The following is a 16,893-nucleotide window of genomic DNA, read 5'->3' as shown; positions in this document are numbered from 1 at the left end:
CCACATTGTTACCTCAGCGATAGCATCATATACTGGCTTTGTTCCATATTGTTATACCACAACATTAGCTGACCAGCTGGCAGCCTCATCCCACATCACTACCTCAGTGTTAGCATGTCATCTACTGGCCTTGAACATTAAAATAGCACCACTGCTGTCGACTTTATCCCACATCGCTACTTCAGTATTAGCAAATTGCCTACTGGCCTTGTCCCATATTGCTACCGATATTAGCATGGGGTAGCCTGGCGGCCTCATATCGCATCGCTTTGTTACGCCCTCGCTATGTTTTCCTGTGTTTTCCCCGTTTCCTAGTGTGTTTCTCTAGTAATTTTCCATCACATGTGTCTAATTTGTAGCTCCGCCCCTCGTTACCTGTCTCCCCAGGTGTTCATTGTTTCATGTTTAGTATAAATAGTACCTGTTAGTCTACGTTTGCGGTCGGTCTTTGCACCTTCCTCTGTCGTTTGTCTCGCTACGTTTGCTATTGTTTTCTACGTCACGTTATTGCTCTTTCTATGTTCTTGTATTTACACGCTATTGTTTATTTCTAGTCACGTTTATTTCCTGTTTGTTTCTTAGTTTATTTTGTATATATTTACGTATTTATCCCTGTTTATATTCCCTAGCCCTGTTTAGTTATTATCTGTTTAGTTTAGCCACTTATCTGTTTAGCTTAGCTCTTTGTTGGTTTTCCCTGTTTGTTTATGTATATATATTTATTCGTCATTCCCCTGTTTGTTTATTTGTTTACTTATTATTTATTAAAGTCTTGTTCTTACCCGCATTTAAATCCGCCTCCCGTCTCATCCCCCAACGTTACACGCTTTACCTTTAGCATTCTGGCTACCGACCCATTCGGACATTGCTATAGCACCAATGTTGCTGTCTTTATCCCACATCACTACCTCAGTGTTAGCATGCTGGCTGCCAGCCTTATTGAACCTTGCTATAGCACAACAGCTGCTGACCTCATCCCACATCACTTCCTCAGAGTTAGCACATTAGCAGCAACACTACAACTACAACAGTTTCTGTCATAACATTTTATATGTTATAGTTGTGCTAGAATATGTTCATGATTTTGGGATTGTTTATTTTTATATGGCAGGATCAGACTACACAATATATATATTTTTTTATGTCATGGTTAAAAGTCTGGCAACACTGTACAGTATGTTTAATGCGGATCTTCCACAATTGTGTAGTTTCTCATTGTGTAAAGTCAAAAAATATACTGTAGAATATAGTCATGGACAATTTCTGTGTATTTTAGCTCCAGGGTTGGAAATAGCTTTTCAGTTTTTCACTTTGTCGTTTCTCTTCATTGTTTGTGGGGGTTATTTATTTGGTATTGAAATGATTAACCTGTACTGTAGGTTGGGGAAGAAATAAAACACGGTCTCTGACTTTTGCACAGCTCTGTAGGTGGACTTGCTGACTTGCTTATGCATCATTTTCTGACGTCCGAATCTCGCACACGTGTGCGCGCATACACAACACACACACATACACACAGAAATACACACAGACACATGCTAACATGAACACACACACACATTTACAGGGTTTTGTTTTTGTTCTCTGCATGTGGTGGCCCTTGTGCTGATGTAGCAAGTGAACGTGATGTCCTGGAAAGAGAGGAAACGAGAGAGAGAGAGAGAGAGAGAGAGAGAGGAACACTATTGCTTTCAGACAGGGAAAGCAGGAGACTATTGTATCTGTATTGATTGGTGTAGTGCCTCTCCATTTTAACATGAACTCCATAAAGCAGCAGTGAGCCGGAGTGATGGCAGGCTCTTATCTTTAAGATATTTTAGTGAACATGATGCTGCCGTAATGAAACTCCAGGGACGAGACTTCTTTACTGTAAATTCACAGAGCGTCTGTGCCATATCATTATGACCATTTACTATTTAACCTCGATGGCCTTTACAGTCAAGAGGGTTTAGGGTTTTTAACTTAATATAAACTCAATATAATATAAAATACCTATTATTATTTAATTATTTGATGATTATTTGATTATTTATTTAAAGTCATTCTTAAATAATTTTGTATAATATATGAACCTCACCGTGTGTTAGAGGTTAGATCGGGCCCAAAAATTCCGACCCGACCCAGCCCGAGCCCGTGCACATTCTGCCCGAGCCCGACCCGACCCGAACCATAAACCGTCATCATGAGCCCGAGCCCAACCCGCCCCATAAACTGGCTGTTTTTGGGCTGTTTGAATGAGCGAAATATGATCAGAATTATGTTAATTAACACTGTAACATAGAAGCATAGAACTATTATTTAATTAAAATGATTTTTAAGAACAGCTACACACAGTGCTGCAAGTCAAACGCGGAGGAGTTCACGTGCGAGAGAGAGAGAGACACACAGAGAGAGAGAGAAAGAGAAAGAGAGATTTGCGTGTTCTGATGTGAGCTACTCACAGGTAAAGGTTCTCTTTGATCTCCTCGTGCTCATATTCTAGTCCCATACATAATCCTGCAGCTCCCTCAGTGTTTTCTGTCGTATTCTGCGGCTAGCGCGAGCTCTTACAACTAACACCACGGACCGCGAGGTGCCGCCGCGCTTGTGCCGAATCCGACTCTCTGCTGAATCGGGTCAGGTCGGGTTCGGGCAGAGAATCTAAGCTCTACCGTGTTTGCACTCTTTATACGCACTCAATAATCTGTTTAATATTAGATTACTGCCTTTATCTGATTATTTTAGTAGTCATGTTAACAGCATACTCCAGTTTCTTAAATCAGGTCTAAAGGTCTAAAATTAGATTAAGAAATCTGATAAAGATAGTGAGAGATTTTACCTCAGTAATCTTATTTCTTATGGCATATGTATACTCTTCATAGGAGTACTGGTGATTTGGTGATTCGAGGATGAGCTGGAGCCTCACAGTGTAAAAAAAAAAAGCAGCAACTATTGTTCAGCACCTCCAGGAACTTCTTAAAGACACTGAGATTAAAATGTGAATATGTTATGAAAGTTAAATGTGGTAAAAATAGAAGTAAAAGAAAAGTAGAAATCATATTCTGGTTTGTTTAACATTTTTTCTTAACAAAATAATTGCGCTCCTGTGTTCCTGTGTAGCTTGAATGTAGTCTTTAGTATTCAATTCACAATGTAAAAAATCAGGAAAAAAAAAAAAGATTGAATAAGAAGAAGAGGTGTGCCCAAACTTTGACAGATACTGTATTTTTATACTGAGATTCGGTGTGTTTAAAAAAATGCTGCAACATGACGTTTTGGTTTTACACAATGTTGGGTCACGTTTTAGTTTGTGTCTTATTATGTGTCTTATTTTGTGAGTTTATTGAGTGGTTGTGAAGCGAAAATGCAATTATTGCGCATCTCATGCAAACTCATAGAGTTTCACATTATCTAATTCATTGTGTAGTTCAGATAGATAGATAGATAGATGACAAGGCACCCACGGGTCGGTTTATTCACGGGAATAAACACGATATTCCTCGCTGCCCCTCATATTTACGCTAAAAATATCCTTAGGATATAAATAAGATGCACACTACACGTGTGTAGAAGCACGGAGACGATAAATAAACGTAAAAAACTCGGAAAACACATCAAGCATTTATTTGCAGAAAATAAGAAATGGCTGAAATAACAAAAAAGATGCAGAGATTTCAGACCTCAAATAATGCAAAGAAAACAAGTTCATATTCATAAAGTTTTAAGAGTTCAGAAATCAATATTTGGTGGAATAACCCTGCTTTTTATTTACAGTTTTTGTGCATCTTGGCATGTTCTCCTCCACCAGTCTTGCACACTGCTTTTGGATAACTTGCTAACTATTCTACTCCTGGTGCAAAAATTCAAGCAGTTCAGCTTGGTTTGAGGCTTGTTATCATTTTATTTTCTCTTGATTGTATTCCAGAGGTTTTCAAGTGGTCTCTTATTTTTTTTTTCCTGAGCTGTATATTATTTGTATGTATTTTTTTTATTTTAGTTCTACTGAAGATACTGTACCAATCCTTCTGTTTTATTTCATTTAAATTGAGCACATATTCCGTCCATATTAATATTGATTCGCCATGTTGATATCTTCCTTTCATCATGGATAATACAGATTTCCACCTATAGAATTTTCCTTGCCTTTCCTCTCATAAATCCGCGAGGCACATCCACAAAGTGGCCTCCAAAACATTGCCATTGTGTGGTCCGGGGCGCTCTCGCCCACGTATCCACAGGCACAGGTGCCCTCTCCATGGGGCCAGGTGGCGGTCCATTCTGCTCGCCCGCTCTCCCCCTAATGAACCCGTAATTGGTTTGAGGCCCCCGCGGAGAGGAGAATAGCAGGGGTGACGGTTTGGTGGGAGAGAGCCTGTACGCATGCTGACCTGCCTGCTCCCAGCTTTGTGTGCCAGTACTGTGCCTCTGACTGTATTTCTGCTCGCTTTAATGCCACACTGCTCGTATTCAGGCCATATGCTGTACGGAGTGGAGATACGCGCTGAGTGCAGTAGACGGTCATAAACGAATCAGATTGTGTCAGTTACTGTTGATAAGAGTGGAAAATATTTCATCTGTGAGGTTACGAGGCATTTATAACTGTGTATTTATAGCTGATCATTTTGTACAGACAGTCTTATGAAAAGGCTGAACATCTCAAATGGTCAAATGTACCATATGAACACATATTATTAATCACATTTATACAGAGACCATATTTCCTCTGCACATTGTAAAAAAAAAATATTTAATTTATTCCAATATAGTATTGTGTTTTAAACATTTTCAGTATTATAAATTGACCAAAATATTAAATTATGTCTAAAATGTGCCATAATTATTACATTTAGGTTTCTTTTGTTTATTTGATTTATACAGTATATGTCATTTGAACAGGGGTCTATACATTTTGCATAGGACTATATTTAGAGATTTATATTTAAAATATTCACAGCATTAACATTATCATTTTATTTTAGAAGACAAAGCATATGAACAAATACAGTATCTGTGTTACATTTACTAGTATTTACTTGTATTTAAGCATTACAAGTATTTAAGTATTTACTTAAACATATATTACTTATATATATATATATATATATATATATATATATATATATATATATATATATATATATATATATTTTTTTTTTTTTTTTTTTTTTTAATTAATGTCTCAATGTATTATTATTTACAACATTCTTAAACATTACATTTTGGTAATATTTAATAATGTATTATCTATTGTCAGTTAATAAAAGTGTTATCAAATTATATGTAGTTTTTTAGGATGATGTTATTACTCAACAACTTGTGATAAACTTGTATGTGTCCAGGATTATGGACCATAATATATCATTGAGAATTAAGTATCGCTGAAGCTTTAAGCACTGCCACTATGATTTGGAGATCCCTGGTTCGAATCACAGTCATGCAGCTTGCCATCAACTGCTGGAGCCCTGAGGGAGCACAATTGGCCTTGCTCTCTCTGGGTGGGTAGCTGGCACTCTTTCCCCTCATCATTCCAAGGCGTCTGTGAGCTGATGTATCTGAACCGAGTCACAAAAAAGTCCCAACTTGACAAGATTAAGATTTTACTCTTACTCTTAATCATTACAGCAGTTGTTTAGAGGTTAATAACATCTTGTAACATCTAACAAACTTTTTGTGTGCACTTGAATCACTTTAAATCTCTTTATTTCACACGCTATGCTTTATTAAAGCTGATGTCTGTAAATTTTGGGGTTTGGGGGATTTATGGCCCTCTCTGGTGAGAATGGGTAATTGCACTGATCATGCAGAAGAATCATTTTAAACTGGGTGTGATGTGGCCTCCTTTCAGAGCAGATGAATTTGATTCCAGGTTATGTTCAGTCAGAGAGAGAGAGAGAGAGAGCTCAGTCAGAAACTTCACTTCAACTACACACTTTGTTTTTACTATGGGTAAATGAGCTTCTGAGCTCTGAATTTCCCCTTCTGAAGTCTCCATTGCTCCACCAACCTCGCGTTCAGTAAAACTGAGCCGGATCCTCTTTTAGAGGCTGTTCATGTGACGTAAGTACGCAAAGACTCGTAACTTGGCCAGAACAACTCCTGCAAAAAGCGACCCTACACCCCAGTTTTTAGAATGAATATATTAGACTTAGCGGGAATGGTCATTTCAGCAGACTGGTACCATTAAACACAATATTGTATATCTATCTTCACTCAGAAATGCTTGTGCTTTTAGCTAAGAAACTAAATAATACAGACTGCCGCTTTAATGAGTAAAACAACAGAAACTCTTCTTCCTACTGATTCCAGCTGACTTTTTTGTTGGGAGTGGAAATTCCTTAAGGTCTTAAGTGACCCCGTCTTGTGCATCTTGTGTTGCAGGTGGTTGCTTTGAGCCAGCGCAGCAAGGAGGCCGAGTCTGCATTTCTGGGAGTTTACAAACAGCTGATTGAAGCCCCAGGTGAGTCACACACCTGCATGCAAAAACCCAGACGAGCAAACATTAGCATTGCCCCAGATGGGCATCAAACCTCCTACGTTCTTCTTATTATTATTAGAGCCACGCCGGTGCTGGCGACCCAGTAAGAGGAGCACAAACATCAGCCATCATACAAATACCTTAGCAGTTGCACATGTGTGGAGGTTTGCGAGCGGAAAGTCTCTGAGGTCCACATGCCAGATCTGGTATGGATGGGAGAGCGGAACTCGTTAGTTCTTCGCAGGGGCTAACGTTCCCGACTCGGGCTGTGCTTGATTGGAAAGGACTAATTAAAGCCCAGCTGGGGGATGTAGAGGCCTCCACCTGATGAGACCACCAGGGAAAGAGAACGAGAGAAAAGGAAGGGAGAGGGAGAATGTATGAGACATGGAACGAGGATGAGATTGTGTGTGTAAATGTGTGTGTGTGCCTATGTATGTATGTGTGTGTGTGCACAGAAGGTGGAAGGTGTAGAAGGAAAAAGCTGGAGAAGAACTAAAAGAAAAAAAACAGAGAGAGAACGTGAGAGGGAGAGAGAGAAAAAGAGAGAGGAGAAGAAGAAGCAGACAAAGCCGGGCTGGGAGGCAGACGAGGGCGTCGCCGCGGCCGACGACAAGACTAGAAGCTACTGTTTACAGATTCAATGAATAGGTGATGGAAACCGCTGCCACAGAGATGGTGATAGAACGGCTGACTTTTAAAGGTCTCCTTGATGCGCCCCGCTCCAGATTGCGCCGCCGAGCTCGCAATGAAGCGATTTCTTTTATAAGAAGTGTCGCTCTTTGAAGACTTATTCGACTCGAGCCTCTGACCTATCCCTCTGCTTATCAAGGGGGCCGCGGTAATAGGCAGAGCGAGCGAGCACGTTCTGTCGGCTGTATTTTTGGCCTCAACAAAAGGCATTTTTCATGGCATTCTGACTTAACAGGGCACTCTCTGGGAGGCCAGCACCCGGGCTCTTGAACAAGACACATACAAGAGCCCTCGTAAATCATTTGTGTTGCGGTGTTACATTTGGAGAATAAAAATAAACTGCGGGAAACAAGTGCCGAGGTCGGCGGATGACGCAAGAGGGCTTTAATCGCCTCGCTGCTTTGAAAATAAATTAGAAATGGCAAAAGGCTTTCTGCGTGTTTTGCAAAGTATGTGGATGTATTCCAGTTTTGGCAGCATCAATTTGATGTTCTTTGGGAAGAAGAAAGAAAACTACTTGATCTGAGTTCAAATGATCAAGTAGTCTTCTTCTTTTAAGTGATCAGGTGATTCTGAAACAGTATGTAGCGTTTCATTCCTGATGGTTTTTTAACAGGATTGACTTGCATTCTTATTCTATGTATATATACATATATATATATATATATATATATATATATATATATATATATATATATATATATATATGTATATATACACTACCGTTCAAAAGTTTGGGGCCACTCAAACAATTTTGTGTTTTCCATGAAAAGTCACACTTATTCACCACCATACTTTGTGAAATGAATAGAAAATAGAGTCAAGACATTGACAAGGTTAGAAATAATTATTTGTATTTGAAATAACATTGTTTTTACATCAAACTTTGCTTTCATCAAATAATCTTCCATTTGCAGCAATTACAGCATTGCACACCTTTGGCATTCTAGCTGTTAATTTGTTGAGGTAAGCTGGAGAAATTGCACCCCACGCTTCTAGAAGCAGCTCCCACAAGTTGGATTGGTTGGATGCGCACTTCTGGCATACCATACGGTCAAGCTGCTCCCACAACAGCTCAATAGGGTTCAGATCTGGTGACTGCGCTGGCCACTCCATTACCAATAGAATACCAGCTGCCTGCTTCTGCTGTAAATAGTTCTTGCACAATTTGGAGGTGTGTTTAGGGTCATTGTCCTGTTGTAGGACGAAATTGGCTCCGATCAGGCGCTGTCCACTGGGTATGGCATGGCGTTGCAAAATGGAATGATAGCCTTCCTTATTCAGAATCCCTTTTACCCTGTACAAATCCCCCACCTTACCAGCACCAAAGCAACCCCAGACCATCACATTACCTCCACCATGCTTAACAGATGGCGTCAGGCATTCTTCCAGCATCTTTTCATTTGTTCTGCTTCTCACAAACGTTCTTCTTTGTGATCCAAACACCTCAAACTTGGATTCATCCGTCCACAACACTTTTTTCCAGTCTTCCTCTGTCCAATGTCTGTGTTCTTTTGCCCATCTTAATCTTTTTCTTTTATTAGCCAGTCTCAGATATGGCTTTTTCTTTGCCACTCTACCCTGAAGCCCAAAATCCCGCAGCCGCCTCTTCACTGTAGATGTTGACACTGGTGTTTTGTGGGTACTATTTAATGAAGATGCCAGTTGGGGACCTGTGAGGCGTCTGTTTCTCAAACTAGAGACTCTAATGTACTTATCTTCTTGCTTAGTTGTGCAACGCGGCCTCCCACTTCTTTTTCTACTCTGGTTAGAGCCTGTTTGTGCTGTCCTCTGAAGGGAGTAGTACACACCGTTGTAGGAAATCTTCAATTTCTTAGCAATTTCTCGCATGGAATAGCCTTCATTTCTAAGAACAAGAATAGACTGTCGAATTTCAGATGAAAGTTCGCTTTTTCTGGCCATTTTGAGCGTTTAATTGACCCCACAAATGTGATGCTCCAGAAACTAAATGTGCTCAAAGGAAGGTCAGTTTTGTAGCTTCTGTAATGAGCTAGACTGTTTTCAGGTGTGTGAACATGATTGCACAAGGGTTTTCTAATCATCAATTAGCCTTCTGAGCCAATGAGCAAACACATTGTACCATTAGAACACTGGAGTGATAGTTGCTGGAAATGGGCCTCTATACACCTATGTAGATATTGCACCAAAACCAGACATTTGCAGCTAGAATAGTCATTTACCACATTAGCAATGTACAGAGTGTATTTGTTTAAAGTTAGGACTAGTTTAAAGTTATCTTCATTGAAAAGTACAGTGCTTTTCCTTCAAAAATAAGGACGTTTCAATGTGACCCCAAACTTTTGAACGGTAGTGTATATATATACACATATATATATATATATACATATACACATTACGTATCCAAAAGCAGTGTGTAAGACTAGTGGAGGACAACATGCCAACATGCATAAAAACTATAATTAAAAAACAGGGTTTTTCCAACAAATATTGATTCTGAACTCCAAAAACTTCATGAATATGAACTTGTTTTCTTTGCATTATTTGTGGTTTATTCTGCACATAAATGGTTTATTTTTTTTCAGAGCTGTATATATATTTCCCACATTATAAATTAATACTGTATTCATCCAAAATATGATGGAAAACATAAGGAATCATGTAGTACCTTAGAAGTATTAAACAAGCCAAAATACTCTGTGAAGCATCTAGGTGGCTCTTATCTAGGGTGCTTGTGGTTTCTGAGGCTGGTAACTCTGGTATCTTGGGTATTTGGCGGCAAGATATGTATCTTAGAAATAGATTTTTGAAATCTTGTAAGCTGTGATGTGAGGCCTTCATTGAATCTGATCACATCAGTAAACCTTAGGTTCCTATTAATGACCCTGTTGCCAGTTCTTGGACCACTGCCTACCATAAACCACCCACAGTACAGTATGTCTCCAGAAAGCACTGTTCTTCTCTTCGCCCCTTCCAATTTACAACTTAAATTTAATTTCCTGTGTGAATACAAACCAGCAATAATGACCCTCCACCCCAAAATAGCCTAAAATCCACCCAGGTGCAGAATTCATTCTGAACTAGTCTGAAAGTGCCCTTAAAGGTTCACTACATTCACTCTCTCAAGAGAAAGGTACATATGTGTTCCTGTTCAGTAAGGAATGGTCTTAAAATAGAACATTTATAGCCTGAAGTCAAAGATGCAAAGAGGAGCCCTGTAAAGAACATGGCACATACACTGACATTCCTACACATCAACAGTTCTACAATCATTACAACATTACCACAAAAAATGTATATCCCAGGATTTTTGAAGATTCTGACGGTTGCACGGTATATCACGGTATTTTTAATTTTATTTTTATTTTTTGGGCATGACTGGGCTTTCAATATAGGTTTTTGACTTACTGTACTGTTAGGAGTACATATAATATCAACACTAAGTCTTTAAATTAAGACGTTCATTACTATACAAAATTACACAATATATAAAAAATCAGACTTTATTAGCAGAAAAACAGCTAAAGAATATAAACAATTGACCTTAGAAAAAGATATGCCCACAACTTTAACAAGGCTTCCTTTTTAAATAGTTCTATAAACACTATAAATGTGCCCAAAATACTCAAAGTTTAGGTATTTAAAAGAGATATTTTTAAAAGCTCTATTGCACAAGTCAGACACACATTTAATATCAATTTATAATGTTTTTCTGAAGATATTAGAGGCATTACAGTATTAAAATCAGCCACAATTCTCTTTTTTTTCTCCAGTTAGCAAATACATTCAGTTCAGAGTGCATTAAAATGATCCGTCAAGCGACAGTATTAGTTTATTCAAAAGGGCAATAGTTACTTCCTCATATCCAGAGTTCTAGGGAGATTTATTTCTTGTGTTTTGTGTTTCTTGTGTTTCTGGGGGACGAGAGGAGCGTTTCTCAGAGCTGTGGATCCATTGTGCTACCGTCAACTCCAGTATGAAGGCTTGTTATGCTAACTAGCTACTGTTATCTAGCTAGCTATGTGTCTTCTTTGGCACCACTGTTCTACACTGTGTGCTTCTGTGTGCACAGCGCTCCATGGCGCCTCTAGTGGTATGGTGGTATGGGCAAATGCATACCAGTTCAGAATTCCCATACGCTATACCGTGCACTAGTGACACATTAAACATTAATTTAGAAATGTTAAATAGTGTACTTCAACAGCTTCAGAAATCGATTGTTTCATCCCTTCGTCTAACACACACTATTAAAAAAATATTACCTTGCTATGAGCACTCATAGCAATCCTCATTTTTGTTTTTTATTACACCTTATAATGTATACAGGTTCCCAGTCCTTCCCCTGAGGTAATGCTTCATGTTTACAAATTCTACACACTGCTATCCCCCTGCTTTACACTACAGACAGACTGTGTTCACTCACATGACATAAGACTGGATGTAGAGCAAGGTAGAGATGCAGGTCCACAGTTAACACACACACCTTAAAATGGTGAGAAAATGAGTGCAGAAAAACTTTTGAGGAGTTTAAACTAATCACCATAACACGCTTTTTGTTCACATTGTGCACCACTAATTTGCACTAATGAGTACCACCACCCCAGAAGCACTTAACACCTACATGTTGGACAATATAAATTGTCCTTTAATGTGCCTCATTAAGATCAATTGTTTAAATTTTGTTTCACTTTCAATTTAACAAGTGGTGTGCAGAAAGCGTACTTAGAAAAAAAAACGTTTCTGGCAAAGAAGTGATGTAAAATTTCTTTATTTAGTTCTAACCAAAGGCGTAGGAGCTAATATGAATCAAAACCTACCCTATAGTGAATTTGGTGGAATTACTTTTAACTACAAATAAATTAAATAAACATTTTTTCTGTACTTCTGTTTATTAGTTTATTAGTTAAATCCAACCAAAGGTCACTTTAACACCTAAACATGGTACTCCACATTATATGTATTGTTGTCTAAATTATATACATATATGATAAAAACTGATCAGTTATCACCTAATATTTAAAATAATATTAATATATTATTATTATTATTATTATTATTATTATTATTATTATTATTATTATTATTATTATTATTATGTATTGGCATGTCATTCTATTGTATACTTACATGTTCTCCACTCCAGTAGCATTGGGTCCTCTGGTTATTTTTTTTCTACTGAAAGCACTTCTTACGATGGTGTCCTTTTATGAAAAAAATGTAACTTTACGTTTCATAGAGATTTTTGGCAGCAGTTAATGTTATTATAATATATTATACAGTTAATATATTATAAGTTAGAAACCCAAACCCTACTAGCCTGTTATCCAAAAGCTGTTTTTCATGAGAAACACGCTTTCAAAATAAAAGTTTATTTTAAAACAATTTCTACTTTTTATGCTGTATCATTTTTGGGGGGGCTAATGCACCTATTTCTGATATTGGGTGGGTTTGTGTCCTTCCCATCCCGCCTCGTTCCTACGCCAATTATTCTAACCATTGAAAATTAGCTATCCACCAGCAGCAAACTGAATCAAGGGTCATTTGGAAGTGGACCGAGTGACCACAGTACAGAGTACAGGTGGAGTTCTCCCACTTTCCAATTCCCTTCAAAACAGGAGCAAACTATAGAAAAGGTTTGACAGCAGCTCTACAGCAGAGTGTCCTAAATCAGCGTTCACGCACTTTAACAGAGTGCAGCAGTAGCTTCGACTGCTCCACTTTCCTCTAAAGGACGCGGCGGTGGAGCTTAGTGTAGAGCGTGTACAGTACAGAGGGGGGGACCCCGTGCGCGCAGAGGCCAAGGTCTCCACTTCAAAAGAGCCATGCAAATGTCCGTGAGCCTCGAGGCTCAGATGTGAACGAGGCCGTGTGATGAGAGCCTAACCTAGCGCCTGACCTGCCAGAGCACTGTCCCGACGACTAGAGGCATCTTTTCATCTGTATCGACCCCTGACGGAAGCCGCCATCTGCGAGGTGAGCTTGTTGTGCACCACAGCCTATTTATCAGTGCCGTTTTCTGGCTCAGCACAAGGTCACCCCCTCCACGCCTGCACACAGATACCCCCCTGCTTGTGGGAAATGGGCCGCTCCAGGTGCGATAAAGGACAGTAACCTGGCTTCAGTCCCCTTGGCGTGCACTTTCCTCCAATCCCAACCGCACGTGCACACGTAGGCAAACACACACACACACTCAGACACACTCACACACACACACAGACGTTGTTGGCTTTTGCAACAACAAACAGTCGACCTCATGTATTTTTAATCCGCTGACAGACCCAATTATTCTTTACACGCCCAGCTCGTTAATCTTAATGCAGTTATTACTATTCTTCGGCAGAAGTACTTCTTCTCCTTCGCTCACCTGAGAAAACTCCTCAGCCTCCTCTGTCAATAAAGCCTCAAAGGCCAAAGCTGTACTTGCTAATTTCACAAGCTCTGTTGTTTCTCATTTTTTGGAACACAAATGAAAGTGGTTGCAAATCATGAATAAATATCATTCTAAAAAACCTCATAGTACTTCCAAAATTGCAACTTTACAGAAGAAAGGAAGCAACAATTAAACAAGAACAGATAAGCCTACTGTGACTGCATATAATTCAATTCAATTGAATTCAATTTTATTTTATTTTATTTGGTGCATCCTTAGTGGCAATGCTAATGGTTAGTCATATCAATCATGTTCTACATCTTAAAGCTCTGTGAAGCTCTGTCTTAATACTTTATCAGACAGGGTCATATAATATAGTGATGTTAATAGTGCAGTAGTTACTGTATGCTGGGCTCGGCCGGCAGCTGGGGCACAGCTAATGTTGCTGTTTTTAAAGGGTGACTAAACCCCATGAATTTTGCTGACTTCACCCTCCACCCCTGCCATCAACCCACCCAGAGAGAGTAAGAGAGTAATTGTGCTCTCTGAGGCTCTGGCTACTGATGGCAAGCAGCATAATTGGGATTTGAACCTAAGTTTACCAGTTTCTGTAAAAATTACAGGCTGAATTATCTACAGTTTTTCACTGAACTTGAGTTTCGTCACCTGGCGTTTAATTAAATAGCTTTTTGTCCACTGCCACACATTAATTACACTTTGCATGCATGTTTCCATAGAGATCCATGTAAATACAACAGTGAGTGGAAATTATTTTATTAGCAGGATAGGAGCAAAAGTTTTAATTTCCTTCGGGATAAATAAAGTATCTATCTATCTATCTATCTATCTATCTATCTATCTATCTATCTATCTATCTATCTATCTATCTATCTATCTTGCAGTCAGTTCATTTCAAGACTTTTTGAAGCATTATTATCTATTGGTCTGTTTAAGGTGGAATTTTAATACTATGTTAAAAAAAAAGCTGGCAGATTTACACTGTGTCATGAAGAAAAAAAATACACGTCTAAAATAGAGATACAAGACAGAGCAACCAAAGGGTTTGACAAGGTTCACAGTTCTTTCTCACAGAGCACAGAAGGCCGAGTTCAAGAGCGTGTAAGGTGGATTTTTATTGTTCTTGTTCAACACAATCACCATCGAAAAAAAGAAAAGACGAAAAAAACAAAAGAAAAAGAAGAAAACCAAACAAGCAGGTCTTGGCTTTTCAGCTCAAGTTCAAACAGTTCAAATCAGTTTCTACTTTGTAGGCTCAACCTCAACTCTTTGGCACACAGATAAAACTCTGTTTGTAACTGTGGGTGTCATTTAGGGGTGGAATGATGCCACTTTTGCATGTACTGATTGTTTGATACTGATACTGCAACTTTGAGTACCTGCTGATGCTGAAATCAGTCATTTAACATCGTTTTTCACTTTCTTACACTAAGCTGCTAATGATACATTTGTCTTAATGCACTTTTTTGTTTAGCATTGCCATCAAATTGAAACACATGTTCTACTTCCCTATACAATGTGTTAGTTTGGCTTCTTGGTTAATCATATCTGCTGTATATCTAAAGCATATTCACATTTTTATTGCATAATATGTGATTGTTTTACTGTAAACCTGCATTTATGTACATTTTTCTTTTTTGTGTCTGGTTATTGGTGGCTTTATTTAATGCTTTCCTCCCTAAAAGACCTGCTGGCACTGTCCCATCCACTAAAGTTGTTTTAGATCTCCTATTTAATGAGATCAGTCAGTAGGCTACTGTGGTATGAATAATTAGGTAATACCCTGCCAGCCACAGGAACTGTCTCACCTCCTTTTTTGGCTTGAGTGAAACATCTTTTCCAAGTGGAGGCCCAGATAAACATTCCTCTACACGTCAAAGTGTTCCATACACTGAATATTTGTTTTACAGTATATGGTGTTCATATGCTTTTTATTACTGAGGATGGTAATGTCAGCCAGGTAATTCATTGAAGGTAATTCAATGCAAAAAAATAAGAGACAACTTAAAAAGTATGAGTTTCTTCTCTGGAATATAATCAAGAGGAAGATGGATGATAACAAACCTTCAAACCAAGTTGAACTGCTTGAGATTGTGCACCAGGAGTGGCATAAAGTTATCCAAAAGCACTGTGTAAGACTGGTGGAGGAGAAAATACCAAGATGCATGAGAACTGGGTTGTTCTTTTGACTCAAACATTTACTTATAAATTGCAAAATCAGAGAAACTGATGCAGAAACTGAAGTGGTCTTACTATTTTCCATACTGTCCCAATCTGTTCTCATTTGGTCTTCTAGCTTTATCACTCATCTCTGTGTCCCTTTATCATTCTGAATACATTTATAACATTCTATAAATTATTTAAATTCTATGCATTTTAATTCTATGCATTTGGAGACCACTTAAAAGTGATTAGTTTCTTTGTTATCCAAAAGCAGTGTGTAAGACTGGTGGAGGAGAACATGCCCAGATGCACGCAAACTGTGATTAAAAAACAGGGTTATTCCACCAAATATTGATTTCTGAACTCTAAAACTTTATGTATATGAACTTGTTTTCTTTGCATTATTTAAGATCTGAAATCTCTGCATATTTTTTGTCATTTTAGCCATTTTTCATTTTCTGAAAATAAATTCTCTAAATAACAATATTTTTATTTGAAATTTGTGAGAAATTTTGTTCATAGTTTATAGAATAAAACAACATTGTTCATTTTACTCAAACATATAACTATAAATAGCAAAATCAGAGAAACTGATCATTCATAAACTGAAGTGGTCTCTTAATGTTTTTTTTTCCAGATCTGTATATTTAAGCATGTATTTATTTGAAACCATTGATTCCAGGTTAAGCCTTTATTTAAATGTAAAATAAAAGCATCTCAACAAAGTGTCGCCGCTCAAACGTGTCCGTGGTGCCGAAGTCGGACAGGTCTCCTTTAAACTAGGTTAGAGTAGTGTCGTAGGGTCCCCCGCTGACTGCGTCAATTTGTGCCTTGTAAGGTATTGATGAAGTTCATAGGAAGCATGGAGCTCTTCTGTTTATCTACAAAGAGCAGGGTCTTTCTTTCTGTACTGGAAGAGGAGGACAGCTGGAAGTGCTGATGCTTTCTTTACTGTCTACACACTAATCTCCCACTCCCCCCCCTCCACCCCACTCTGTGGCTGATGTCAACAGAATCTGCCACTCTGTGATGGCTCCCCATTTCCATTCTCTCGTTTTTTCTCGCTTTTTTCCTGTTTTGTCAGCAATTATTTAATCCCCGATCGCTCAACTGAGTATAATTACAAAATACAACTGTAAAACAGATGTACAGAACATAAAAGTGTGTGTGTGTGGCAAAGTGTGTGTGTGTGTGTGTGTGTGTGTGTGTGCGTCAG

The 16,893-nt window shown here is 38.5% G+C and overlaps 1 protein-coding gene across 2 annotated transcripts in view; it reads left to right on the top strand.

The window, feature by feature from the left end:
* cux2b (cut-like homeobox 2b) overlaps positions 1–16,893 on the top strand; it is a 200,382-nt gene that overhangs the window by 129,079 nt on the left and 54,410 nt on the right. For both annotated transcript variants that reach the window (XM_007247184.3, XM_015605300.3), the window contains exon 4: positions 6,358–6,436. In XM_007247184.3, the coding sequence (XP_007247246.3) occupies positions 6,358–6,436 (79 nt within the window). The remainder of the gene's footprint in view (positions 1–6,357; positions 6,437–16,893) is intronic.

Source organism: Astyanax mexicanus, chromosome 12, assembly GCF_023375975.1.
Source record: "Astyanax mexicanus isolate ESR-SI-001 chromosome 12, AstMex3_surface, whole genome shotgun sequence".
In the NCBI taxonomy this organism is placed as follows: domain Eukaryota; kingdom Metazoa; phylum Chordata; class Actinopteri; order Characiformes; family Acestrorhamphidae; genus Astyanax; species Astyanax mexicanus.
Note: the sequence above shows the minus strand (reverse complement) of the source record. Positions and strands in the feature narration are given on the sequence as shown.